This window comes from Triticum urartu, chromosome 7, assembly GCF_003073215.2.
Source record: "Triticum urartu cultivar G1812 chromosome 7, Tu2.1, whole genome shotgun sequence".
Classification (NCBI taxonomy): Eukaryota; Viridiplantae; Streptophyta; class Magnoliopsida; order Poales; family Poaceae; genus Triticum; species Triticum urartu.
Window position 1 is genome coordinate 148153476 of NC_053028.1, and position 27976 is coordinate 148181451.

A 27976-nucleotide genomic window follows, 5' to 3' on the forward strand; every position below is an offset into this window, starting at 1 on the left:
GGCTCAGGGTGCCACTTTGGAGCTGCTGGCGTGGCAAGTTTCAGCCACGTCGGGCCTGACAAATGGGCCCAAGTTGTCAGTTTTGCAATTAGAGAGGCAGGTATGAGGATTTGGGTGCAGCGTTTTCAATTAGCCCACGAGTTGTGGTTCTGTGATAAATAACCCAATAGTTGTGGTAATCTGTTATAAGTTGACCTGAAGTTGTGGTTTCATGTAATTAACTCTTTTTTCTGTGTCTCAATTTCATTTTTATTTTTCCTCCCAGCCTCCCCCTTTTTCCTCCCGTGCGCCTCGTCGTCCTCCTCTCGCTTCTCCTACCTTCCTTCTAGAAACCTCCCCTCCCCTCCCCCGAGATCTCCCGGCGCCACACAGCTGCTCCCTCCACCCCCCACCTCGGCCTCTCCTTCCCTCTCCGTGCTTGTGCGACGATGGATGAGTGGGTTCGCCAAGCAGAGGCGTGGGCGGGCCAAGCAGAGCACTGGATCCGCCAGCAACCCCCGGAGCAGATTTACGTCGCGGTCGCCGTGATTATTGTAACGATTCTGGTGCTGGTCGCAGGTGAAATGCCAAACCCCCCTGAGTCCCGCGGTATCGTGCTTGCTGTTAGGAAACCTAGGTAGATGTGGAAGGTAGTGACGGGGAACTGGCTTGAGTACGCTTTCAAATTTGCCTGGAAGCAATTTATGTGTGATAGTTGTCCCTTTTGTTTGACGTATTAACTAGCTGAGGATCTGGAGTGAGTGACCAATTTTGTAGTTAGCTGTAGTTATACTGACACTGGGTTCAAATGTGATTGAAGCACAATCGATTCCGTGCCTTGGATCATGCGGAGAATTGTCGTACAGTTGTAATTCATAGTATTCTGTGATGGGCTGGTAATTTTGGAATTGAACTAACTTGAGTGGAAGCAGAGATACTGGAAGCTCCAGTTAAACTTCATGCTTCAGCTGATTATGGTACATGCTTTGCTGTGCATTACAAGTTGTAACAAGGTAGGAGTGATGCCCTGTTGATTCATCCATATTATTTGTGCATGTGCCTTGTAGAATGATAATACTGCCAGATGTTACAGTTAACAAGTTCTCAAATGTCAGGGCATCTGACAATGGCAATGACATTATAATATGCGTGGCACTAAAAAAAAGGAGGGACTAGTGTTTCTTAATCTAGAGATAAGTTATATTCAAAAGTGTGACATTATTACTCCTCGTTAATGTCTTAGTGTATATAATGGGTGCACCCAATGATGTAAAATGTCTTGCTGTATTCATTATGCTTGCTTAGGTTTCTGCTTTTGCGATGTATTATTTCATTGGTACTATTTGTGTAGTAATTAACACGCAGTTGCTTTGTATGTTTGATTGTTTAACAGCTTCTTGTCTGAAATCATCGAAACCTAACACCATAGTTCTATCCGGGCTTAGTGGCAGCGGCAAAACTGTTCTTTTCTATCAGGTATCATTCCAATTCTGTATGTGGTCCTCTTTCTTTTGTGCATCCCCTTATCTAGTGATACAACTTTTCAACTCCTCATGGATTAACATGATATCATAAAGTATGACGAGAGTAATGGCCATGCATGCCTTGCCTCACAAACTTGATTGCTGCTGTTTATCTCTGTGTTGTCAAGTTTTAGAAGTTAGGCATAACAGGTGTTACTCTGACAGAGGCCTTAATTTCAAAACTGACATCCGGTGTCTGATTTGCCAATGATTTTTTCGATATAGCATATGACATTTGTGAATTGACATGGATTTCAGTTTTCTGATTTGGTAAAAAAGATGGGGCATGTGTCTATGACTAACACCGAGAATGATGTTATGATATTCTGTTTGCAATTTGCTCTTGTATATGCTTCCTTTGACGCAATTTGTTCAGTAGCTTATGACATGGCCTTTTAGCTGAATTTCCACTCAGGTTGCGTTGGTGCCATACTGTTATCTGTCGTGCATCTCTTGCCTCGCCCCCTTGATTTTACTGTATATATGATTTTATATAGTGCATGCCTGCATGGCAAGATTTTGGAGAACAAAGACTACTTTTCATTTCCTTTTTTAGTTTTAGTTATCTTTCCAGTGGAGGAATTACACAGTTTCTTTGTATTATCTTTTGGTTTTGTGCTAATTTTCCATCTCTCGTTTTTAGCTTCGCGATGGATCATCACATCAGGGAACCGTGACTTCGATGACACATAACAATGCTACATTTGTTCTGCACTCGGAGCTGGAAAGGGTTAGAACTTTTTGGAGATGAATCCCTGCTACACCTTGATATTAATATAACTATGTAGAATCAAGGCTACCGTTTTCTTATAGAAACATATGTTTGCTGACTGCAAGATTTTTACTTACTTTGTTCCCTTCCACTCAACAGAAAGGCAAAGTAAAACCTGTTCATGTTATCGATGTTCCTGGTCATGCAAGGCTGAAATCGAAGCTTGATGAAGTCCTGCCTCAGGCAGCTGGGATTGTTTTTGTCGTGGATGCTCTAGATTTCTTGTCTAGCATGCAAGCTGCTGCGGAGTAATTTTGCTGACCTACTTTCTGTTATTTGGTGTTGTTTGGAAAATTTGATGGTGTCCAATTTCGCAAACTTTGATTGTCAACCCAATCATATGCTGTATTCAAACTAGGAGTGTGACTAGGACCTTATTTCATATTCAAACATGTATAAAAATGTTTGATCTGATGCAGTTCGTACCGCCTGACAGTTTTCTCTTTAACTCTCACGACAGGTACTTGTATGACATTTTGACGAAGGCAACTGTAGTGAAGAAAAGGATTCCTGTTCTGATATTCTGCAACAAGACAGATAAAGTTACAGCTCACTCAAAGGAGTTCATCAAGAAGCAGTTGGAGAAAGAAGTGTATGTTTCATTTTTCATATTCAACATTCTTGCATGGTTGGAACTTAGAATGCATCATCTTGGGTTGGCGTGTTTAATAATTCTGTGAATTTATAGGTATTGGCTAGATTAGTACTGTAACTTGAATGTATTTGTTTGTTTTTGTGTATATTATGCTGCAAAAAATGTTTACATACATGTATATTCTATCCATATTTCCGTGATCCTGGTACAGTTGAGGTCGCTCTGTAAATTCTGTGAATTATATGTATTGGCTAGATTAATAGTGCAGCTTGAATGAACTCGTTTGTTTTTTGTGTATATTATGCTGCCAAAAAAAATGCTTACATACATGTATATTCTACTGATATTTCCCTGATCCTGGAACATCGGAGGTCACTCTGTAACCACTCATATATCTTGAAACACCTGAGGGAGCATAACAGAACCATTTGCATTGACTGACTGACACAAACTTGTGCTAATTTTTTTTTTGTAGAAACAAGCTCCGGGAATCAAGGAACGCCATATCATCCGCTGACATCAGTGATGAAGTCCAACTTGGGTTACCTGGAGAGGCATTCAACTTCAGCCAGTGCCAGAACAAGGTGATAGTTGATGAAGGTGCTGGTCTGACTGGTGATGTTTCAGCAGTTGAGCAGTTCATCCGCGAGTATGTGAAGCCGTAGAGTCATCTTTCACCCCATCGTCATAGTAGTGACTAATGTTTCTGCAGAAGTGTAATCTGAGCTGTGACTAATTTTGGCCTGACGAAAGAAGGAAAAGTGGGAAACCATCAGCATGATCCCTTCCCATTAAATCTACTGTTGTCCTGACTTGACTTTGTGAGACATAGCAAATTGCATTGGTAGCTTCCTGACGAACGTTTGAGGATTCAGAACCTGATCTGTTATAGAAATATTGTTGAACATTAGTTGTTATGTACTACTCCCTCCGTCCCACAATATAAGACGGATTTGCAAGTTGTTTTAGCTTGCAAAAACATCTTACACTGTGGACGGAGGGAGTAGGTTTTATTTCATTCTTGTCCCTAGTCACATTCTTTTTTTGGGCAGGATAGTAGAACAGCTCGATGGTGTTCTTTGTGTGCCTCCCAGTCATCGTAATTAAAGAACAAATAGGTGCGAACCAATCAATGTATATTTCCTTGAGCCATGACTTGCGAGTCATCTACTGGCTAATTTGGAGCAGCTGCAATGCTATGAATTCAGAATTGTATGGTGTGGCTTCGTGCTTAACATTTATATGGACATGCCTGTGGAAAGTTTTGCTCTTGAACTACTGTTCCAATCAGATTAGCTGGAAGTTTTTGTGAATTTTGGTTTAATATATACTTAAATTTGCAAATAATTTATACTTATACGCCGGAGATACGACGATTTTTTGGGGACGCTCAAGGACTTTTGCGGTTCGGGTGTTGTCTTTGGTGGTGGTTTTTTTAGCATCAGTACAGACACAAGCGCTCATATACACGCGCATACACTCATCCCTATGAATGCATACACGCACACACTACCCCTATGAGCACCTCCGAGAGACTGAGCCGACATATCACTGTCCACCTAACCATCTCAACCACAGGTTGGTTCGCGTCTTTGGTGGTGGTTAGAGTGTTGTTGTTGCGAGTATTTCATCATTACAATAGGGTCTTTGTTTATATTTTTTTTTTGTTCTTGGCTATGTGCATCGTCTTTCGGTATCTTGTTGGTGCAGAGGCTGGGTGTAATTGGTATCTTCGTGATATTAATATATTCCACTTTAAAAAAAGAGGTAAATACACCCGAAGTCATAGAACTTGCACACGATGGTCAGTTTGGTGCACAAACTTGTAAAATACATGTTTCCGGTCATCAAACTTGTACAAGCGTTCATATACGATCACATTTCATGTACACGGACGTATCCATAGGCTATGTGGCATTCCAGTGTGGCCAAGGCCCATTGTCATTTGCTGTAGCATGTAGATCTGCAGAGAAGCCTTTGGCTTTTTTTATTTTCGTATTAAGCCTCTAAAAATAAAATGAAAAAACAAGCGATGTGGGGTCTTGAAGCTGCAACGTGTCCTAGTAGTCACACGGACAACCACCAAACTACTGATCATTCATGTCTATGTAGCATGACTAATTTCTGTACATATAAACATTGACTGAAAATAATTTTTACAAGAAATGTAACACGGAAAAAATGAGCACCGTGGCTCGACCATGTGACCTTGTACTCAAGGTTAACTAACATTACCACCGACAACACAACACGTCCAGATGTAAGAAAACAATTTATATTCTTGTGTCTGTGACATTCAAAAAATATTTATGTGTTACAAAAAAGGTACGCAGCATTTTAAAAGTTTCAAAAACTTGTATTTGGAAAAATGTTAATCAACACAACACGTCCATATTAACATTTTTTCAAATACAAGTTTTGAAACTTATGTGTATTGAAACATATACTCCATGTGATACATATATGTTTTGATGTTTAAAATACTCCAGTATACATCTATGTTTTGATACACATATATTTTAAATACTCCAGTATACATCTATGTTTGGAGTATTTAAAAAATATATGCTTAATACTTTTTAAGTGTATGATTGGCATTTTTTTCAAATACAAGTTTTGAAAAGTTTTGAAACTTTTTTCAACTATGTTTTTAACATTTTCGGATGGTGCGAAACATTTTAAAGCTACACAAACTGTTTTATACATTGTATAGGCATTTAAAAATTGTCATGACCAGTTTTTTTGGAATGCATGAACATTTTTAAAATGCAACGTATCATTTTTAATTACACAAATGTGGTTTACAATGTTTACTTTTTTTAAATGTCACACAACTTTTTTTGTAACACATAAACATTTATTAAATATCACAAACACAATAATATAATTTTTTTCTTACATAGAACAAGAAGGAATAACAACATGAAAAATATTTGTCCCATTTGATATGTTGTGTTGTCGAAGCCCGGTGGTAATCTTAGTTAACGTTGACCACGAGGTCACATAGTCGAGCCATGGTGCTCCCTTTTTGGGGTTACATTTCTTGCAAAATTGATTTTTCGGCCGTGTTTATATGATATAAAAACTATTCGTGATATCTAGACATGAATGGTCATTGGTTTGGTGGTTGTTAACCCAAGCCTAGTAGGGACACGTCCCTAGTTTGTAACCGAACCATCCCTTATTTTTCCATTTTATTTTAGGGGCTTTATACGTAAATAAAAAATTATTTTATTTTAGGGGCTTAATAATTTAAAAAATAGGTGCATAATACATAAATAAAGAAAAAGCCTACAGATCTACCTGCATGGTGGGCTTACAGTGGGCCCTGGCCATGCTGGTATGCCACATAGGCCATAGATACATCTGCGTACATGGAATGCGACCGTATATGAACGTTTGTGCAAGTTTGATGACCAGAAACACGTATTTTATAACTTTGTGCACCAAACTGACCGTCACGTGCAAGTTCTATGACTCCTGGTGTATTTACCTCTTAAGAAAACATCCCAAAGTCGAGTTATTCCAAAAAAAAAATCAAGTTCACGTGAAGACTTACATTTAAGACCAGAGAATAATAAAAAAATGCATAAAAAGGACAGAAAGGAAAAGGCCCACCACATTCGACTTGCTCTCCAAGCGAAGCAGCCCCGGGGATCCGCGGTCAGCGTTGAAAAGGGGACGGTGAGAAAAAAAAACAGAAGAGAAAGTGTTCAGCAACCTGAAGCAGAGGGGAAGGAACAAGAAAGGGAAACCCAGACCTGTGTAGAACCGCCACCTCGCCGCGAGGGAGTAAAGGAAGAAAAAAAAAATGCTCGCCCGCACCCTCGTCGCCCGCCTCCGCCCCCGCCTCGCCCCGTCGCTCGCCGGCCTCGGCGGCCGCGCGTCGGCGGGCGCCGCCGCCGCCGCCACCGACATCGTTGTCGACGAGGACGCGCCGCCCGTGCCGGCCGGGGTCGGGGCCGCCGCCGTCGCGGCCACCGTGCCCACCGTCCTGCAGCCGCGCGTGCTCATCTACGACGGCGTCTGCCACCTCTGCCACCGCGGTGAGCGCACGCGGCCCAGCCCTAGGACACACGCTCCTCGATTCCTCATTCCTGGGCACCATTTGGGCTCGAACCGTGGCCTGATTTGGGCCGAGCGATTCGCGTTCGACGGTACTGCTTTGCTGCGCCTGGGAATCGCTTGTGATGTTGAACTGTTCGCGGTTTTTGCAATGCAGGGGTGAAGTGGGTGTTCAGGACGGACAAGCACGCCAAGATCAGGTTCTGCTGCCTGCAGTCCAAGGCCGCGGAGCCGTACCTGAGGCTGGTGGGCATGGACCGGGAGGACGTGCTCCGCCGCGTTCTCTTCATCGAGGGCCCTGAGGCCTACTACGAGGGCTCCACTGGTTAGTATCCTCCTCCTTCAGATTCAGAGCAGGCTTTTCTTGGTAAGTGTGTCCTGTCAAGATTTTTCTGACAGGTTACTAGCAATGTGATGCTGAGGTGTTTTCATTTTTCGGTGCTGAGAATAGTAGCAGGTAGCTTCACCTGAGATGGAATTCTTGCTTTAAGGGTGAATTCCTGTCATTTTCTGCAGAATGCTAACACGAGTGCCACTTGAATCCTTAGAGTTGGTTTCTATTTCAGTTATCTACTAGTAGAGTATGAAATATGGTAGTATTTGTCATATCTAATGAATTAGGAGCCAATTACCTTGCCCTTCTTGTTGTTTCTTATGAGTCAGGGCACTTGCAGAATTAATCTTTCGATAGGCTTGTGAAGGATAGGGAAGCACCTTACCTATCATTGAAACCATCTATACTTCAGCTTGTTTTGCTGAACTTATTTATGCTATTGTTTGGCCCATCCCTTGGTCAACCAAACGTTATTGCAGTGTTAAACTGTTGTTGCAATTGTGTAAAATTTGAGATATGTAAATACTTAATTAATTTATTTTGTAGTTTAATCAGTCCTTGAGGCATCGGAAATCTGAAAGTATACAAATAGTTTCAGATTTCCATATGCTTGTTGCAAATTATAAACAAGAGCTATGTGGGATATTACTGCACTGAACTGAAAAACATACTCAGTTCAGCAAAAACAATTCGAGTACAATTATTCCATGGCAGTTGATCTCTTGGTTGTCATGGCACTGAACATTCTTAACATTTTTGGCTTGCAGCTGCGCTGAAAGTTGCATCATACCTGCCTCTTCCCTACTCGGTGCTGAGCTCCTTGCTGATCATCCCCGTCCCACTGCGGGACGCAGCCTACGATTACATTGCAAGGAATCGGTACGACTGGTTCGGCAAAGATGACAAGTGCCTGGTGATCAAGGACCGGGAGCTTCTCGAGCGTTTCATCGACAGGGAGGAAATGCTCGGTGGCGGTCCCAGCAACAGTTCTTATTGATCACAGCTGTTGCTGCCGCTGTTTGCTTCTCGGTAGGTGTAGGTAGAGGAGATGTAAGTAATCTTCACAATTATGTAGGTGATTGTGGTTAGTTTGACTTGAAGCCTGGAACTTGAGCTCCGTTTTCAGTAAGTAGCTAAAAGTGCTGGCTGGAATGCAGCATATATCGCAACATCGGTCAGATGTTCCCACTTTGCGTGCTAACTTTTAGATCCGGTTAACTTCCAAGGAAGGGGATAGTTTTTGGATCTGGATTATCTTACAGTGCAACAGGCTTTCAAATGCCCTGGGCTTGTCAACATTCTCACGATGTGCTTGTGACATTTTGCCTGCAACTTTACTCTGTATTAAGTACTTTGAAATGCATTTCTTTCTTGTTAAATTCCAGAAAAGCACCATCTTATATGGCCATGTAGTTGCAGAAAACCATGTCTCACAAAGAGAAATCACAAGTGTCCATTGTGAAGGCAAAGCGGTTGTGTATAACAAAATAGTTACAGACTTGTCCCTAGATTCATGCGCCACGACGAACATTCCAGCTACTGATCTACAATACAACACAGAACAACAAAATATATACGATCCCGCAAATCTACGTTTGCTGCACACAGGTTTGGAAACAGCTACCAGTGGGCCTGTGGTACAAAGGAGAACAAAACTACACAGGTCTGGGAAAGCTACATTCTTCTTCAGAGCTATAGATTTCGTTCATGAGGCTCCAAGTACGGGAACCCGAGTGTGTCGAACACATCCTTCTCCTCGTGGCAGTTAACTATAGCTTCTGATCTCCCCGCCTGTGAAATTCACGATAAACGATGAAATGCTGACAGAGAAATGAAGGAAGACAGAATTGTAATGACCGACGAACAAGTGTGTGTGCTTACGCGCTTTCCACCACTGCTCTGTGTAGCAAGATACAAACCAGTGTCATCAAGCACGTAGCCCTTGGATTCTGCTAGTATTCTCAATCTGCACGTTGTAATTGTACAAGTTATTCCAAAAGAATAAAGTCGGATTTTCATAACCATGGCATGACGTATGCATAGAGCTCGAATTTATACCGTCGATTTAGAACATCATTTCCAGTCCAGGCTAGCAGCCCGGATGCATACCTGTTCCTTGGGTATACCTGCCAACACCAAAAGGCAGACAGCGATACAAAATGAATTATGGTTTTCAGTTCCAAAAGAAACAAATCGTGCTAACTGAAGAATAAAAACGTCAATATAACTGAATGTATCCCTACTGGAATAGTGGAAGCGCTCCATACCTTGAGATCAATGCGATGCCGCAGCTCACGTCCAGGATATGTGCAAAGACCGAAATATGTGTCAACCCCGCTGTCAGTTCCCTGCATTTCAGACCTTCTTAACACACTTCTTCAGGAAGTTTAGAAAAGACCTTATCAGATACTATAACTTTTTACTTTTTTATCACCACATTGTTTTTTCGGATTATTACTTATATGCTATCTCTTCCATATAATATATCTTCCCAAATTCTGTGGAACTGGTGGCTACATACCTCAATACTGTTTATGCTGAAGATAAGATCCTCCCTTAAAAAATTAATGTCCTTCAGCCTCTGAACAAACTTCGGCAGGAAACCTACATGACTGCAAAGAATTGTAGAGTCGAATCACAACTTCTTGTACTACCAAACTGTAATTGCATAAATACGAATTGCCATCCTTATAGCGGAGAATGTCATCAATCTAAACTTGCAAGTTACAAGAATGAGATAACAATGTTGTATAACTAAACTGCTCCTCAGACTGATTGTGAGGTTCTGTCTTATCCTCTTTTTTTATTTTCCTAGCTAGTGTTGAATTCAATAGAATATTATAGCTTACACTGAGTAGACCATAGTAGCATACATTCTCCCGATATGTAAATATAAAATCATTAGACAAGGTCTGTCCGGTTCTAAACCTGGTTGCACATGCTTTGAAGTATACCTTTTACCATCATCATGAGTAATTACAATATCCATGTCGCCGCAAGATGATTTTCCACGTCTGTATGATCCTCCGCATACAATTATCACCTTCAAATAATAATCACACATGACGAATTTAGAAATAACCATAGGAAATTGATTGGCCTTAACAGCTTATGTGTGTTCTGCACAAATTGTTCCTCAAAATGGTCTCTGTAACTCACTCCAGGCAAGATATCCTTCCCAACATCTTGCAAAAGCTTCTCCATCTCACTGACCTAGAGAAGAAAAGAATGTAATGTGAGCTGTGTTGCATGGCTGAGTCAAAAATCTATTAACTAATGGAAAACAAGTCCACGAATTACATACCTCATGCCGAGGGATTCTTTGTCTGATATCATCAAAGAATTTTAAGCCAGTCCTTTGAGCATATGTAAGTGAGTCATCTTTCCGAAGGTCATCAAGAGTACGGTGTCCTTTATCATATAACTTAAGAGCAGTTGCAGGACCAACACCCCAAACTTCACCGAATAGGCTGACAGTCCGTACCTTCAAAATTATGCAAATCTATTATCAGGACATGCAATTGAATAATGCTTAAGAATGTAGTCCTAGCTCATAATTAGGTTACCTTTTCATCATTCTCAAAGTGTTCCAGTTTGGAAAGCTTCCCTGTTGTCACTATTTCATTAATCTGTGAATCAAATGATGAATGCAAAATCAATCTTTTCTTGGAACTTCTATGTTCAAATTCCATTTGGCCCATACTACAACTGTTCAGCATCATCTGGCACCTTTAGGTTTTATGCTATCAGCGAAAATGGCAACAGTTCTTTCCAGTAAAAAAGACAAAGAAATTAAGCCCATCATATTATTATGTAACAGGAAGGAGTATTAGTTTCTTTTACATTGGAGTCCAAAATACACTTGACGGCTTGTTAAAATGTTGAAAGAGTTGCGCACTACACTAGCAATCACCAACAAACAGCAAGAAGAATGATAGAATGAGACATACATACATGGTCTTTCAAAGATTTCCCAATGGTGGGGAGGTTTTTAACTTGGTCGCCACTTTCTATTTGAATTGGCAGTTTCTCAATTACGGGAATGGCCTTGTAATAGCTAAATGATCTCCGGTCATCTCCCATGGCTTCAAGAGAAACATAAAATTTCACAACAATCAACAAAATGATGAGAACATTACTTTGTACAATGTGTCAATGTCCTTTACCTCTATATATGTTGATAAGTTTTCCGAAAATCTCAGTGATGTTCCTGTTGAGGTCTGGTGGAGCATATGTTGTGGGTTCCCCAGAAGAAGCTTCCTGGTTGTATGACTAATGAATTAGCATGCAAAGCAGAAAACCCCATCTATGCCAAAATGAGATAAAGCCCAGAACTGAGAAGTGAAGACTTTCAAGTTTGCACACTCCATGGATGAAAACTTGATTAGATATAAAGTTGCTTGCCAATGGGCAACAGGGTTGAATTCCAATATTCAACAGACATAAGTACAATCTATAGCTCAAAGTTCATTAGAAATAATATTCTTCTTTTTTGATGGCTCACCGTGTATAAACTTTGACAAACTATAGAAGAATATGTGTGTCAAAATAAGCTAATTTAAGCTTTAGAGAAAAGATGGTTCAGGCACATTGGTTTATCAGGTCATGCTTATACCTCAATATCAAGAGACCCTACGGTGTCCTTGGTATCCCCAGAGCTAGTCTGGCTATGTGCAAGCTGGCCAGGCCCCTTTTGGACACCAGAACCATCATGCACATGTGTACTGGCGTCTTGATGCTCTCTGGTAGCTAGCTCTTTCTTCACACCCTGTCCACCAGTTCCTTTGTGATTCTCAGGATCCTCGGATGACATTTTGCTCCTCTTCGCGGGATTGGACGCGCCTGTACCTCCGGCACCAGCTGCCTTTTTGGGTTTAAATTCCTCTTCGTAGTTGATGGTGAACTTGTGCTCGGGCAGCCTCTCGCCAGACTTGAGGCATTCCTCCAGCCAATCGAAGGACACAACACTCTGCGATGAAAATCCAATGCACGGGTGAATACAGGCACTCGCTGCAGCCTCTCAGAAGGCTTCCCATACTAGCAGGGATATTTGACACCCACATTACTTTGGCAAGTGCCCCAAAGGACTAATAGCAAAACTTTCACAGCTCAATGCAGATGCACGATTGCGCATAGGAGAGAGTGGAGAGACTAGGGTTATACGGAGCCGAAGGGGGCCGGAGAGAGCGGCTAGTATTACCCCCTGGAAACGGTGGAGCCAGTCGGCGGTGAGCTCCCGGAGCAGCGCCTTGGCGTCGGCGGCGAGCACGTGGTTGATCCTGGCGCCCTTGGCGTCGGCGTCCTTCTTCTCGAGCCGGCCCCCCATCTGCACCAGCTTCTGCTTCCACACCTGCGAGGGCCGCCGCCGCAATCCAAAAAAACCTAAGCAAGAATGGAAGGCGAATCGGAGGGGCGGCGGAAGGGGGGGAGAAGCGGCGACCTCGAGGCGGCGGGACTGCACGCCGTGGGGCACGAAGAAGGCGGAGACGCCGCGGAATATCCCCTCGGCGTCCCTCGGCGGCTCCGCCGGCTTCCGCTTCGGCGCCATCGGAGCTCTCCTCGCTCCCTCCCTCCCTCCGTCCGTCGCCGCTGGGGTTTTGAGGTTTTAGGTTGTTCTAGCACTTTTTCCTTATGGAAGGTTGTTCTGAATATCTATCTGGCCACAGCACATCTGCATGAGGGCATACATTGCTGCTGAGCTTCGAGTCTTCGACCACAGGACAGAGCAAACACTCAAATATCTATCTATCTAGCCATAGCACACAGGCAAAGCAATTCTGAAACAGCTCAGGTTCAGCAAGCACAAACAAATCTGAACCAAACTGTCATGTACATCATCTGATATACAACAAAAATATGAGCAACAAACCAAACCACACCAACAGAAATATCTGTCGTAAAAAGGTAAAAGACCACAATGCTGCCCTCCTCCTAATGTGGGGAGGGGCTTATTGCTTGTGAGTGAGTAAACCAAGTAAATACCCTCCCTATCCTTCTCTCTTTTCTCCCTCAAATTTTACAACTCAAGCATTGTACAGACAAAAACAAACAAAAATGGCACGCAAAACTATCAAACAACGGTAGTATCGATCCTTCTCCCGGTTAAGAACTGTTTACTGAAGCTCACTAACAGGGATGTCTGTGCTCGGCTAACCACTGTCCCGGTGAGCTCAGGCTGATGTGTTTGTCTCTGTGGCTGGTGAGGGTTTGTCGGTGGCCGAGTCCATGTCGTCGTGCGATGGCGCCTCGATGACAGCATCGTCATGCGACGGCTTCTCGCTGGCTGCGCCTTCTTCCTCTTCCTCTGAAGGTTTGTCAGTGACTGGCTTCTCAAGAGACGTGATATCCTCTGATGACTTCACAGTGGCGTCTTCTTTCTCCTCCGATGGTTTCTCGATATCTGTTCTGTCGTTTGATGGCTCAGCACTGGCTTCATCTTCCACTGATGGTTTGTCGGTGACTGGCTCCTCAACAGCCATGCTGTCCTCTGATGGCTTATCAAGATCCACTCTCTCGTCTGATGGCTCAGCACCCACCTTGTCTTCCTCTGAAGGTTTGTCAGCGGTTGGTTTCTCAAGAGCCACGCTGTCCTCTACTGGCTTCATAGCATCATCTTTTTCCTCTGATGGCTTCTCGAGATCCACTGTGTTGTTTGATGGCTCAGCACTCACCTCATCTTCCTCCGAAGGATTCTTAAGAGCTGCATTGTCTTCTGCTGGCTCCACACCTACCTCACCTTCATCTGATGGCTTCTCAGGAGTAACGGCATCCTCTGATGGCTTCTCGGGAGCTGAGCTGTCCTCTGATATCTCAACGATGGCCTCACCGACATATGTGGGTTCTTCGACAGATGTGGCGCTTTCTGGTGTTGTATCTAATGCAATGCTTTGAGGCAGTGTCTCATCAGAAATTTCACGCTGTGCAGGTTCCTCGGTGGCAGTGCTGATCTTTGGAGTGCTTTCAGGCAGTGTTTCAGTAGCTAAGCTACTTTCTGATGGATTATCAGTAACAACGTTAGTCTCAGTTTCGAGTGGCTTCTCAATAGATACATCCTTTTGAGGTTCCAATGGCTGATCAGTTAAATTATGAGGAGCTGCATCCATTTGACGTTCTGATCGCTCCTCAGGCTCTGATGGCTGTCCGGATGATTCAACAGCAGCTGCATCACCTTGAGACTCAGATAGCTTCTCAGTAGACACGTTACTTTGATGGACTACTGGTTCCTCCACTGATGCGTCACTTTGAGGTTCTGGTAGCTGCTCAGCCGACTGATCAGCAGTTGCATCTGTTTGTGGTTCTGATAACTTCACGGCAGCTGTGTCAAATTGAAGCTGCAATGACTCCTCAGCAATTGCATCACTACTAGGCTCTGTTTGATCCTTGTCATCTGCTTCATGCTGAGATTCCAATGGCTGCTCTGTAGATGCATCTTCTTGTTGTTGCAATGGTTGCTCCACTGGAACCTCTGCCGGTGCAACACTTTGAGATTCTGATGACTGCTCAATGCCTGCATCATTTTTAGATTCCATTATCTGGTCAGTTGCCTCTTGAGGAACCACAGCGTCTTGGGATTCCAACGTCTGCTCAACAGTTAGCTTACTTTGAGACTCTGACAAGTTCTCACCAGATGCAGCCCCATCTTGCTCTGATGGATCCTTCGTCAGTTCGGCAGAAGAGGCATCAATTTGAGGCTCTGGTATCTTCTTGAGGGAGACATCATCTTGTGTCATCAGGTCCCTTTGTGGTGTAGCATCAGCAATATCTTCACTTTGAAGTTGTTTCTCAACAATATCTTCAGTCTGAAGTTGCTCCTTGGAAGATTCATTCATTTGTAATGGCTTCTCTTGAGAACTTTCTTGTGATGGCTTCCCGGTGATCGAAGCTTTTCGAGGTGCCTTTTCTTGAGAACTTCCTTGTGATGGCTTCTCGGCGGTTGCAGCAATTTGAGGTGTCTTTGCCTCAGATGGCTTCTCTTGAGAACTTTCTTGTGATGGCTTCTCGATGATCGCAGCAGTTTGAGGTGCCTTTTCTTGAGATGGCTTCTCTTGAGAACTTTCTTCCGATCGCTTCTCGGTGATCACAGTGACTTGAGGTGTCTTTTCTTGTAATGGTTTCTCTTGAGAACTTTCTTGTGATGGCTTCTCGATCACTGCCTTGGTTTGCAATGCTTTATTGGTAGCCATATCACTCGCTGCCAGATTTTTTGGAGTTGTACTTCTTTGCCATGACTTCTTCACAGCCATGTTGCTCGGGGCTGGCTTCGTGACGGTCACATTGCTTTGTGTTGTTGTCACAGCTGCTGCTGCACTGCTTTGTGATGGCTTCTCAAACGGCGTGTTACGCTTCCACTGCCGTTTGATCGCTCCAGTACTTTCAGTTTTCTTTGCATCAACTACACTACTCTGGGGTTGCTTCTCGGTTCTCGTGTTGAATTGCCATGGCTTTTTCACTACTACTGCAGTGTCCTCCGAAGGCTTCACATCATCTGCATTAGTTTGTTGAGGTTCCTCACTGGGCTGCTGTAGCACAGCTGCATTAGTTTGTTGAGGTTCCTCACTGGGCTGCTGTAGCACAGCTGCATCGGTTTGTGGAGGTTCCTCACTGGGCTGCTGTAGAACAGTAACCACTGTACTGGTTTCCACTGGTTTCATATCAACCTCACTGCTCTGCAGAGATTTCTCACTGGCTATTCTGCGGCCCCATGGTCTTTTAATTGTTGTGCTGCTATCTAATGGCTTTGTGTCACTCGTCGGTGACGGCTTCTCGGTTGGTCCACTGTTTTGTTTCTGGTTCTCAGCAACCACAGGGCGTTGCCATGTTTTTTTGACCACTTTGCCGCTTTCTGATGGCTTCACATCATCTGCACTGGTTGATGCTGGCTTATCCGATGGTAACATGCTCTGCTGTGGGTTCTCAGTAGCTACACTGTGCTGCCATGACTTTTTTACCCCTGTGCTGCTGTCCGACGGTTTCCCATTAGACCCATTACTGGATGACGGCTTCTCAATGGCTGCATCGCTCGGTGATGGCTTTTCAGTTGATGCACTAATCACTGACGGCTTATTTGTGGGAAGACTGCGTTGCCATGGTTTTCTTATGGCCGCACTGCTTCCTGATGGCTTAGTATCAACCACACTGCTCTGATGTGGCTTCTCGGCACTGCTTTCAAATGGCTTATTGTTAACTACAGGACTCTTTGACTCACTCTCAGTAACACTTTCACTTTCTGCTGACTTCTCGACTGTGCTTTCTGATGGTTTAGGAACATCAATGCTACTCTGCAATGGGTTTTCAGCTGCAACATCATTTTGGGATGGTTTGTCAGCTGTGAGCTCATTTTCTGAGGTCTTCTCACCGATTTCATCACCTTGACCTGGCTTGTTGGTGGCTTCTCCAGTTTCTGGTAGTTTCTCGACAGCCACTTTTGCATTTACAGTGTTCTCCTCGAACTGACTGAAGTTTCCCTTGACCATAAACAACTGAGAATGGTGGGTCTTGCAATAAAGTTTGCCTTCATGTGTGACATTGTTGGATGGGCTGAGTGTACAACCACCATGGGTGCAACGGAAGCATGATTTATGATACGCGCCCCCGTTAAGATCAACCTGAAAGAAATTAGTTGAATCAAAAACAAGTTCAATAAGGTAAATACAGGAAGTGATAGAATGAGAAAGGAAAGACATTCAAAGAAAAAATATTGCTAAAAATGCAAACATTATAGGCATTTATTGGATCTGCCATAGATGCTGATGATAATTAGATGTCACTTCTGCAGCTGTGCACTATGTTATAAGAAGGCGTTAAAGACCCAACACATACTATTGGATTGGTATAACATCTCTTCACCCAAAAAAAAATGATTTGGCTCGTGGGCGAGATATTGATTAGTTCTTTTTTCCTCCCTGCTACTCCCTCCGTAAACTAATATAAGGTTTACAGAGGGAGTACTTGCAAGTGGGATTAGAGAACTGCATTAGATGTGGGAATCTGCCAGATCGTAATTCTAATAATAAACATGACACGTTTTATTACATTTGCAATTGCCATGAAACTAGTCTTGTCATGAATTATGAAAATTTTAGCAAGATGACAGGACAAACGACAATTCTTCTGTACAACTTACATACACAGTAACTCCGGCCATTATAGAGAGAACCAAATACACAGAATACTTATTTTTCTGGGCAGTTGATGGTTTAATGTGCATTAAAGTAGCAGCCAAAGATTAAATAATACTGACCTTTTCAAGAGGGTACACAGTCTTGTTACAAACTACGCACTTGTCTTGCGTGCCAACAAACATACTAGAGAATCTGCTGTTTTGCTGGCCCTGCATTTTGGAAAAATATCAAGGAGGAAATGGACATACTGTTGTGTATATCGCAACATAAGACAAACAATTTCAATACTATGAATATGCTTCAACCACACAAAAGGCGTGTCCTACAGAAGCTCAATACCTTGGGTCCATTTGATTTTTCTGATTTAGCTGATCTTGTCACACCTGACATAATACAGAATTGCTCCCAAATTTAGAGAATAGTATGACAAAATAATCCTGAAAATAAAGACATCTGAGTGCGAATGATCAAGTGTTGCCTTCAGTACCTTCAAAACTTTTTTCCAAACTGCCAGTTGATTTTAATATCTGGTCATAGTGAGGTTTGCAGTACAGGACACCTTCGATGGAAGAATAATTGCTAAACTGCAGAACAAACAAGAAAGAAAAGAAAAGGTTTAGTTAAAATGTTACTTTACTTTTATGTTTCAAAGATGTAGCTTTAGCCACAAACAGGAAAACATGGTACCAGTGCCAAGTAATATGATGTAGCATAAAAGATTTAATGCGAGCATTTCTGCTTTCAGCAAAACAATTAAGTTCTCAAATAATAGAGTATAGACTATGTCAAGCATGTGGTCCGAAGGAATATTCAATAATGCAAGGAGCCCATTTCCAATCTAGGACTAAGAGCGCATATGAACTTAAATTTGTCTTTGGCTTTATCGGTAGTTCATCATGTCAACTGGCTACATCTTTATCATAGCTATAAACTGCTTTTATGCCACTAAAAGAGAATTACAGGGATCATAAAACAGATCAGGGCTCAAGGGGTCCACTCCACCCATGGGCAAATCATCACTGAACTGCATGTGCTATGCTGTCTTGCCCGTTTCTTTAAGGAAAGGCAAGTACAGAGAACTAATCATACTAAATAGTATGACACATTGTGCAACGAAGATGGACTCCTCGAATAAAGTTAAATGCATAATATAACATCATGTCTTTTATTCTAGAAGAAAAGGAATGCCGTTAGAGATGCCTTAAACCGCGTGGCACTCATTACCACTCCCTGCTGAACAACCTGCAGGATGTGAAATGGACAAAATCGTTGCGGTTGACATGAACACGCAGCCTAACTTCATAACTGGCTGTGGTTGAGAAGGAGAAACCCACACAGCAAGTACAAGCACTAACCAACGCATCAATCAACTGAACAATTTGAACAGGGACAGACAATCATAAGCAAGCTAATGATGCCCAGGTACGCATTACTAGTACTTACCTCCCATAAAGCTCGCAATAATAGCCTGAATCACGGGGGGATAAGCATGCAAGCATCTTATAAATCATAGCATCCGTCCTACTTTAGTACTAGCACTTTATTTGTACCATCATCTGAACAGTGGAACTCTAGTTGGCTCGCATGATTCATTCTGGTCAAGGGGGGAGGGAATTGACCTGGAGGGTGCTCTTGCAGTGGTGGCAGCGGAAGCAGGGGCGGTGGTAGGCGCGGCCGTCGGCGGCGAGCTCCTCGACGGGGTACACCTTCTTGCCGCAGGAGGCGCACTTCTGCGTGGTGCCGCCCCACGCCGCCGCCATCCCCTCCCCCTCCCCGTCCGCCTCCCCGTCGCTGGCCAGCGCAGCCCCCGCGTCCCGCTCTTCTCGCCGCCTCGCGATGGCTAGGTGCGTGTGGGAGGAGGAAGGATCGGGGGGAGGGAGGGAGGGAGGGAGAGGAGAGGAGAAAGGAGGCGACGATGGGGATGATGATTAGTGGAGGTGAAAGCGGCGGCAGCACAGCTCAGAGCTGCGGAGGGAGGAGAGGGGGGAGGGGGAGGCTTGGCAGAGAGCAGAGAATAACGAGCGGCAGCGCACGCAGCAGCGGAGTTGGTGCGGTGTGCGCTCCTACTTTCGTCAAAAGGGAGAGGGATTTGCTACGCCCACCACTCCACGCTGCTGCATATCCATCCGGCCATTCGGGCGTGTGTCGTGCGGCGTTGATGATGATGATTGAGCACAAAGAAAAAAACATTTATGCTTGTTTTTCCTCTAGGAATAATATGTGCCTTTAGGGCATGTTCAATGCCTAGGCGCTTGCATGGGCGCTTAAGGAAATACAAGAAAAAAAAAATCATATAGCAGCGGTGTTAGCATCCAGTCCTCCAACGGCAATGACAAGGTACAGGTGCTTAACAGGACGCACTTTGTGTCATACCTCGAAAGAAAAAACGGGCTAGCGCCTAGGGCCAGAAGTAGCGTCGACGCTAGCCTGAATCCTGGGCTTAGCCGGGAATAGGAAAAAACGGCCGGGATATTAGGCTTAACTACTGGGGATTTGATCCTAGCGCCCAGTCTAAGCGTCCCCGTTGTAGCTGCTCTTAGGCCGGTAATATGAGCAATATTTCCGCGCCGCATTCATGCTGGCCCGGAGCAGCAGGGGCTGAATTGATGCCGCATTTCTTTTTTTGGAAAAGAAGGCTTGCCCTCGGTCTCTGCATCGGAACGATGCATGCAACCATCTTAAAGCATCTCCAGCCGTTGCCCTCCTAGGAGGCATAAAAATTGCTCCCTGGGGGCGAGCCGGTGATACAATCGACGCTGGGGGCGGTTGGGCATCCAGTCGTCGCCCTCAGGTCGCCCCTCAGGCATCGAGATTGGCCCAGTTTTCGACCCACTTTCGGCAAATAAAGGCCTCGTATGGGCGAGAATCAGCCCATATTTGGCATGGCTCGGCGTTCAATTATCAACATAAATATTTTTTATCACATAGTTCATCACAGAAAATCAAATAGTTCAACAAAATAGTGCAACAACAAATAGTTCAATACAAATTATATAATTCAACAAATAAAAACTCATATTTCATCACACGTCGAGCCCGCGTCGCCCTTGAGCCTCCATAGGTGCTCCACCAGATCCTGCTGCAGTTGATGATGCACCTGTGGGTCTCGGATCTCCTGACGCATACCGAGGTAGGCAATCCAGGTTGCCGGTACCTGGTGATCAACTTCGGCTAGAGGACCCTGCCTGTAGTATGGTTAAGTGTCAAACACTGGCTCTTCCTGCTCGCTCTTGATGATCATGTTGTGGAAGGTGACACAGCAAGTCATGATCTCCCATATTTGATCTTTCGACCAGGTCTGAGCAGGGTAGCGGACAACAGCAAATCGAGATTGGAGCACACCAAAAGCCCGCTCGACATCCTTTCTGCAAGCCTCATGCACCTTGGCAAAGTGGGACTTCTTGCCTCCTAGCACAACATTTGAGATAGTCTTCACAAATGTAGACCATCTCGAATAGATGCCATCAGCTAGGTAGTACCCCTTGTTGTAGTGCCGCTCATTGACCTCGAAATTCACCGGAGGAGAATGACCTTCAACAAGCTTGGCAAAGACAGGGGAACACTGCAGCACGTTGATGTCATTGTGAGTTCCTGGCATACCAGAGAAGGTGTGCCAAATCCAAAGGTCCTATGTGGCCACCGCCTCAAGTACCACACTGCAACCGCCTTTGGCGCCTTTGTACATCCCCTGCCAAGCAAATGGGCAGTTCTTCCATTTCCAATGCATGCAGTCGATGCTTCCAAACATTCCAAGAAATCCTCTTGCTGCATTCTATGCTAGGATCTGAGTAGTGTCTTTCGCATTGGGTGTTCGCAAGTATTGCGGTCCAAACACTGCCACCACTGCCCGACAGAACTTGTAGAAACACTCAATGGTGGTGGACTCGGCCATGCGCCCATAGCCATCGAGTGAATCACTGGGAGCTCCGTATGCAAGCATCCTCATCGTTGTCGTGCACTTCTGGATCGAGGTGAATCCAAGTTTGCCGGTGCAATCCTTCTTGCACTTGAAGTAGTTGTCGAACTCCCGGATGGAATTCACAATCCCGGGGAAAGCTTTCGGCTCATCCGATAACGACGCCGAAATGTTTTGTCGCCGTGCAGTGGAGCGTCGGCGAAGTAGTCGGAGTAGAGCATGCAGTAGCCTTCAAGACGATGCCGGTTCTTTGCTTTCATCCACCTCGGCGCCGAGCCACCTCGTCGCGGCTTTTCATTGCTCGCCAGCAGGGCGGCGAGGACCATGAGATGTTCCTCTCCTGGACGTCGGCCTCGGCTTCCTCCTCCAGCAGCACGGCGAGCGCTTCCTCGTCGTCCAAGTCCATCACCGAGGCAGGAAAATCGCCGAACACCTTGCGCCCGGTGGGCGCGTACCCGCCGCTAAACCGTCCCTCCGCGGCCGGAAACAGCATGAAAAACGCTCAGCTGCTGGTGGAGGGGATGCCTCGCCGAACCTCTGCTCTTTTTTCGGCTGGGATTGGCTATCTAGCGGTGAAGGGCGGTGGGCGGCGCCGGGATACAGCTGTTGGCGGCCGAGCGCGCGGGGGGTGGGAGGCGAGCCGGGGAAGAAAAACTTGACTTTTCGCCTGATGGTGTGGGCCAGCCGTGCTTTTCTCTTGCGCCGGAGCCCCCGAGTGCCCCCCAATGCGCCGGGTTCGGCCTGCGATCGCCGGGCCCAAAAACGGGGCGAACCGGCAGATTTTAGCGTCCTGGGGGCGCGACTGGAGCGTTTTTTCGGCGCCGGCGCCAAAAAAGTGGCCTGGGGGCCTGTTGGGGGCGCGGCTGGAGATGCTCTTAGTCTCAAAGTAGCACAAAGTCATAAAAGTATTACAGCTCGTAAGCGGAGCAAAAAGTAAAAGAAAAGTGAATGCTCAAAATCACAACCGGTATGACAATGTAAAGGACAAACTCCCTAGACTCATATCCTATTATGCGACCATCATCCGAACCTGTTGAACATAGCCCGTGCTACCATCTCGCACTGCTTGCACCCAGTAACCAAAGGCTCCCTGGAGTCCGTAAGAGTGAGTAAGGACCACGTACGGATCCATGCGATAGCTCTGAAAATGACATGCAAGAAAGTTAAAGTATGTTGTCTGTTAAAAATCATATCATTCCTGCAATTCCATATAGCCCATATAAGCGCACATATTTCAATCTGAATACGAGCCGCAGTAATATGATCAACCCCAGCTAACCACGTCCCAAAGAGCGATTCAATGTTAACTGGAGGAGTAATGTTAAAGGCTATATGGATTGTTCTCCAAAGCAATTTCGTGAGTGGGCACTCTATGAACAAGTGTTGTATTGTTTCATGATGATCACAAAAATAACAACGGGAACTACCTACCGACCACCTCTTTACTAAGTTATCTTTGGTGAGTATCACTTGCTTGTGTACGAACCACATAAAGATTTTAATGCGCAAGGGAACCTTAACCTTCCAAATATGTAACGATCTCGAGATTGGGCTAGGATTAATTAAATCCATGTAAAAAGATTTCACCATAAACACCCCATTTCTAGCTAACTTCTAGTGCATCGAATCGGGTTGGTCGGATAACTGAACATCTATCAATCTCCGAACCAAGTGCATCCAGGCATTCCATCGCTCACCAACTAACGCACGTCTAAACTGAATATTCAAGGGATTCGATTGAAATATTGTGCCTACGTAATCCTCCTTGCGTTGAACAATGTTATATAGGGTGGGGTATTGTATGGCTAGTGGTGTCTCCCCTAACCACGTATTCTCCCAAAATCTTGTTGACATCTCATTGCCAACCAAGAATTTGACCCTACGAAAGAACAAATCTTTCGTTCGCATGAGTCCCTTCCAGAATGGCGAGTCAGTTGGCCTCACGGTGACCTGGGCTAGCATTTTCGACTGTAGATACTTATTGCATAGTATCTGTGCCCACATACTCTCCGGCTCTGTCTCTAACATGTAGAGACATTTACTCATAAGACATTTATTCTTAATTTCTAGGTTTTCAATACTGAGACCCCCTTGGTCTTTGGGTCGGCATAAAATATCCCATCGTGCGAGACGATACTTCTTCCTGGCCTCATTTGACTACCAGAAAAATCGAGATCGAAAGAAATCAAGTCTCTTCTGCACCCCTTTCGGTACCTCGAAGAAAGATAGTAGGAACATCGACATACTAGTAAGTACTGAGTTGATCAGCACTAGCCGACCTCCATAAGACATTAGCTTGCCCTTCTAGCAACTAGGATTGTTTTCAATTCGATCTTCGATGCACTTCCATTCTTTATTAGATAACTTACAGTGATGAATCAGTGTGCCCAAATAACTGAAGGGCAAAGAACCTAATTCACACCCAAACAATTGTCTATATGTGTCTTGCTCTTCTTTGGCCTTACCAAAGCAGAACAACTAGCTCTTGTGAAGTTTATTTTCAACCCGCTCTTGTGAATTGATGCCGCGTGATGTGACCGGACGGGAGGCCTGACGCAACTAGATGGGTGTCGATGCTTTAAAGCGGGCGTGTCGTCCCGAGAAACCAACCTCGGACGCTGCGCCGCATTGAAGCGGGTTGACCGTCCGTTCACCTGGCTTGGTCGTGCCTATTCAATACATGCTCTAACAACGTCCACATCCACACCTTCGCGTTCAACTGCTTCTCTAAACTCCTCCTCTCCTCATCCACACCATGCCCAAGTTGTACTTCTTTGTATCGACAGGCAGCAACGGTGGCGACGAATCTTGGCGTCGTCGTCATTGCTCTTCGAGGTCCTCGGGTTCCACGGCTGTCGGCTCCCCCGACAAGGAGGAGATCATCATCATCATCCGCTCCGTCAGCAGTCGCGCCCCCTCTCGTAGGACGTGGGGACGGGCGAGGAGTTCGTCCATCAGATCGAGTTGCTGACATAACAGTTGCTCCAGAAACGTGGCCTAATGCCCCCTCGCCGCCGCCTGCCGTCAAGGAGGAGCTGCACTCCCCGTTGTGCTACCGCGTCCAGCAAGAGCTGGTGTCGCCTCTCTGCCACATGGAGGAGGAGCCGGCGTCCCCCCAACACAACCGCGGCATCCAAATCATGCTCCGCATGAAGGAGAAGCCACGCATCCCCCAACACAATTGCGGCATCCAAACCGTGCTTCGCATGAAGGAGAAGCCACACATCCCCCCACACAAAGGACGTGAAGGAGGAATCGATGCCCCCTCGCAACCGCGACATCCAAATTTACCGTACAGGACATATCTGGTTGTTTACATACCATGAAATACATGATTAATTTCAAAATGCAGGTCTGAATGAAATCTCAAGTGTTTATTTTTCTCATCAATATTTCATGATACTAATTCTTACTTAGAACTCTTTTTATGTGACCTCAGCTTTTTCATACCAAACAACTTTAGTATCTTGTCAATATATATTTTGGCTAAGCCATGTTAGTCACTACTATCTCCATAGATTATAATGCCTAATACCAAGGCTATCTTGCCTAAATACTACATCGAAAAACTACTTTCAATGAAGTCCTAATTTGTGTCAATAAATTTACATAATTATCAATCAAGGATGTGTCATGCACATGAAGGAAATATGCCCTAGATGCAATAATAAAGTTGTTATTTTATATTTCCTTATATCATGATAAATGTCTATTATTCATGCTAGAATTGTATTAACCGGAAACTTGATACATGTGTGGATACATAGACAAAACACCGTGTCCCTAGTAAGCCAGTACTAGACTAGCTCGTTAATCAAAGATGGTTAAGTTTCCTAACTATAGACATGTGTTGTCATTTGATGAACGGGATCACATCATTAGGAGAATGATGTGAATGATAAGACCCATCCGTTAGCTTAGCATATTGATCGTTCAGTTTTATTGCTATTGCTTTCTTCATGTCATATACATATTCCTTTGACTATGAGATTATGGAACTCCCGGATACGGGAGGAATACCTTGTGTGCTATCAAATGTCATAGCGTAACTGGGTGACTATAAAGATGCTCTACAGGTATCTCCAAAGGTGTTTGTTGGGTTGTCATAGATCGAGATTAGATTTGTCACTCTGAGTATCGGAGAGGTATCTCTGGGCCCTCTCGGTAATGCACATCATAATAAGCCTCGCAAGCAATGTAACTAATGAGTTAGTTACGGGATGATGCATTACGGAACGAGTAAAGAGACTTGTCGGTAACGAGATTGAACTAGGTATGAAGAAACCAACGATCAAATCTCGGGCAAGTAACATACCGATAGACAAAGAGAATTACGTATGTTGTCATAAGGTTCGACCGATAAAGATCTTCGTAGAATATGTAGGAGCCAATATGGGCATCTAGGTTCCGCTATTGGTTATTGGCCAGAGAGGTGTCTCGGTCATGTCTACATAGTTCTCGAACCCGTAGGGTCCGCACGCTTAACGTTCGTTGACGATATAGTACTATATGAGTTATGTATGTTGGTGACCGAATGCTGTTCGGATTCCCGGATAAGATCACAGACATGACAAGGAGCTCTGGAATGGTCCGGAGGTAAAGCTTGATATATAGGATGATATGGTTCGGCCAAGGGGTGAAGCCCACGAGGCTTTAGGTCGATGAAAAAGGAGTTTTGCGGAGGCCAGGGGGCCAAACGCCGGAGACCCTGGCGTATGGCCCTGGGCCAGGCGGCGAGGCCCATGGAGTCTGGGCCAGACACCAAGGACCGTGGCATCTGGTCCTGGAAGTCCGAGAAGGACTCTTCCTTGCGGGTAAAACCGACTTTGAGGAGGCTTTTACTCCAAGTTTCGACCCCAGGGCTCAACATATAAATAGAGGGGCAGGGCTAGCACCTGGAACACATCAAGAATCACCAAGCCCGTGTGCCGGCAACCCCGTCCCCTCTAGTTTATCCTCCGTCATAGTTTCCGTTGTGCTTGGCGAAGCCCTCCAGAGATTGTTCTTCACCAACATCGTCACCACGCCGTCATGCTGCCGAAACTCATCTACTACTTCGCCCGTCTTGCTGGATCAAGAAGGCGAGGACATCATCGAGCTAAACGTGTGCTGAACGCGAAGGTGCCGTACGTTCGGTACTTGATCGGGACCGATCGTGAAGGTGTACGACTACATCAATCGCATTGATAAATGCTTCCGCTTTGCGATCTTCAAGGGTATGAAGATGCTCTCCCCCTCTCGTTGCTATGCATCTCCTAGATAGATCTTACGTGAGCATAGGAAACTTTTTGAAATTGCATGCTACATTTCCCAACAGTGGCATCCGAGCCAGGTCTATGCGTAGATGATATGCACGAGTAGAACACAAAGAGTTATGGGCGGTGATCGACATACTGCTTAACACCAATGTCTTATTTTGATTCGATGGTATTGTTGGATGAAGCGGCCCGGACCAACCTTACATGACCACGTTCATGAGATCGGTTCTACCGATAGACATGCAACTAGTTTTGTATAAAGGTGGCTGGCGGGTGTCTGTTTCTCCAACTTTAGTTGAATTGAATTTGACTGCGGCTGGTCCTTGTTGAAGGTTAAAACAGCAAACTTGATAAATCACCGTTGTGGTTTTGATGCGTATGTAAGAACGGTTCTTACTAGAAGCCCGTAGCAGCCACGTAAAACTTGCAACAACAAAGTAGAGGACGTCTAATTTGTTTTTGCAGGGCATGTTGTGATGTGATATGGTCAATGAAAGTGCGTTATATTGACTAGAGGGGGGGGGGTGAATAGGCGATTTTTATGAATTCTTCACTGAGGAATTCCAGGGTGAGGAAATTCCTGAGTGAAGAACTACTTGCAGTGGAATAAGTACTCAGATGTAAACATAACAGAACATAAGCATGGTCTTCATGATGAAATGAAAACAAGCACAGAGTACACAAAGCGTAAACACAGGATAAACAGAATGAAGACGGATAAACTGAAGAAATTGAGCTGAGGAAATGGAGAAAGACTTCAGTCAAAGTCTTCAAACAGATATGAACAAGCACACAACACAGAAATGAGGAAATGGAAGGGTTGAGGAAATGGAACCAGGTAGCTTGGTGAAGACAATGATTTGGTAGACCAATTCCAACTACTGTGACCATTGTACGTCTGGTTAGGGCGGCTAGGTATTTAAACCTGAGGACACACAGTCCCGGACACTCAGTCATGAACACGCAGCTCAGGACACTCAGTCCTCACCGTATTCCCCTTGAGCTAAGGTCACACAGACCTCGCCCAATCACTCGTGGTAAGTCTTCAGGTGACTTCCAAACCTTCACAGACTCGGTCACTCGGCGATCCACAATTTCCTCTTGGATGCTCTAGACCATGACGCCTAACCGTCTGGAAGATGCACAGTCTTCAAAGGTAACAAGCGCCAGATCCACGCAGGATCAATCTGTTCAGTGATACTCAATCATTTTGGGTTTGTAGGTGTTTGGGTTTGGGTTTTCCTTACTTGATGATTTTCACTCAAAGTCCTCGGAGGATGGGATGCTCTCAAATGACAAGTGTCAGTTTCTCTCGGAGCAGCCAACCAGCTAGTGGTTGTAGGGGGCGGATATTTATAGCCTAGGGAGCAGCCCGACATGATAAGACATAAATGCCCTTCAATGATATGACCG

The 27976-nt window shown here is 44.8% G+C and overlaps 4 protein-coding genes across 5 annotated transcripts; 2 read left to right on the forward strand and 2 right to left on the reverse strand.

The window, feature by feature from the left end:
* Positions 1 to 261: 261 nt before the first annotated feature.
* On the forward strand, positions 262 to 3776 carry LOC125521201 (signal recognition particle receptor subunit beta-like). The gene is made up of 6 exons (XM_048686259.1): positions 262 to 558; positions 1373 to 1455; positions 2146 to 2232; positions 2374 to 2522; positions 2735 to 2866; positions 3345 to 3776. Exons 1-6 carry the CDS (start codon positions 429 to 431, stop codon positions 3532 to 3534), a joined length of 771 nt encoding a protein of 256 aa, XP_048542216.1. The 5' UTR covers positions 262 to 428; the 3' UTR covers positions 3535 to 3776.
* Positions 3777 to 6591: 2815 nt separating this feature from the next.
* LOC125518711 (uncharacterized protein YuxK) lies at positions 6592 to 8575 on the forward strand. The gene is made up of 3 exons (XM_048683539.1): positions 6592 to 6915; positions 7092 to 7259; positions 8036 to 8575. Exons 1-3 carry the CDS (start codon positions 6681 to 6683, stop codon positions 8263 to 8265), a joined length of 633 nt encoding a protein of 210 aa, XP_048539496.1. The 5' UTR covers positions 6592 to 6680; the 3' UTR covers positions 8266 to 8575.
* Positions 8576 to 8681: 106 nt separating this feature from the next.
* LOC125518710 (DNA polymerase lambda) lies at positions 8682 to 12946 on the reverse strand. 2 transcript variants are annotated; one of them, XM_048683537.1, is made up of 14 exons: positions 12709 to 12946; positions 12469 to 12618; positions 11884 to 12237; positions 11435 to 11528; positions 11223 to 11353; positions 10835 to 10897; positions 10573 to 10752; positions 10428 to 10481; positions 10223 to 10311; positions 9790 to 9880; positions 9536 to 9616; positions 9327 to 9394; positions 9150 to 9234; positions 8682 to 9059 (listed from the first exon to the last, which is right to left on the reverse strand). In XM_048683537.1, exons 1-14 carry the CDS (start codon positions 12814 to 12816, stop codon positions 8961 to 8963), a joined length of 1647 nt encoding a protein of 548 aa, XP_048539494.1. In that variant the 5' UTR covers positions 12817 to 12946; the 3' UTR covers positions 8682 to 8960. The 2 variants fall into 2 exon arrangements, with proteins under 2 accessions (XP_048539494.1, XP_048539495.1); XM_048683538.1 differs by having other exon boundaries at positions 10835 to 10875; positions 11219 to 11353.
* Positions 12947 to 13060: 114 nt separating this feature from the next.
* LOC125518708 (cell surface glycoprotein 1-like) lies at positions 13061 to 19441 on the reverse strand. Its single transcript, XM_048683536.1, has 5 exons — positions 19009 to 19441; positions 17877 to 17973; positions 17729 to 17772; positions 17509 to 17598; positions 13061 to 16873 (listed from the first exon to the last, which is right to left on the reverse strand). The coding sequence occupies exons 1-5, from the start codon at positions 19147 to 19149 to the stop codon at positions 13439 to 13441; spliced, it is 3807 nt and encodes a 1268-aa protein (XP_048539493.1). The 5' UTR covers positions 19150 to 19441; the 3' UTR covers positions 13061 to 13438.
* Between the last annotated feature and the right edge of the window lie 8535 nt (positions 19442 to 27976).

Coding starts and splice junctions, on each gene's coding strand:
- LOC125521201 (XM_048686259.1), top strand. CDS start 429: ATGGATGAGTGGGTTCGCCAAGCAGAGGCGTGGGCGGGCCAAGCAGAG. Junction 1,456..2,145: donor AAACTGTTCTTTTCTATCAG/GTATCATTCCAA, acceptor TCTCGTTTTTAG/CTTCGCGATGGATCATCACA. Junction 2,867..3,344: donor AAGCAGTTGGAGAAAGAAGT/GTATGTTTCATT, acceptor TTTTTTTTGTAG/AAACAAGCTCCGGGAATCAA.
- LOC125518711 (XM_048683539.1), top strand. CDS start 6,681: ATGCTCGCCCGCACCCTCGTCGCCCGCCTCCGCCCCCGCCTCGCCCCG. Junction 6,916..7,091: donor CTGCCACCTCTGCCACCGCG/GTGAGCGCACGC, acceptor TTTGCAATGCAG/GGGTGAAGTGGGTGTTCAGG. Junction 7,260..8,035: donor CTACTACGAGGGCTCCACTG/GTTAGTATCCTC, acceptor TTTGGCTTGCAG/CTGCGCTGAAAGTTGCATCA.
- LOC125518710 (XM_048683537.1), bottom strand. CDS start 12,816: ATGGCGCCGAAGCGGAAGCCGGCGGAGCCGCCGAGGGACGCCGAGGGG. Junction 11,529..11,883: donor TAGGGTCTCTTGATATTGAG/GTATAAGCATGA, acceptor TCATACAACCAG/GAAGCTTCTTCTGGGGAACC. Junction 9,235..9,326: donor AATGATGTTCTAAATCGACG/GTATAAATTCGA, acceptor TACAACGTGCAG/ATTGAGAATACTAGCAGAAT.
- LOC125518708 (XM_048683536.1), bottom strand. CDS start 19,149: ATGGCGGCGGCGTGGGGCGGCACCACGCAGAAGTGCGCCTCCTGCGGC. Junction 17,599..17,728: donor AAAAATCAAATGGACCCAAG/GTATTGAGCTTC, acceptor TCCAAAATGCAG/GGCCAGCAAAACAGCAGATT. Junction 16,874..17,508: donor CTGTGTACCCTCTTGAAAAG/GTCAGTATTATT, acceptor AATTTCTTTCAG/GTTGATCTTAACGGGGGCGC.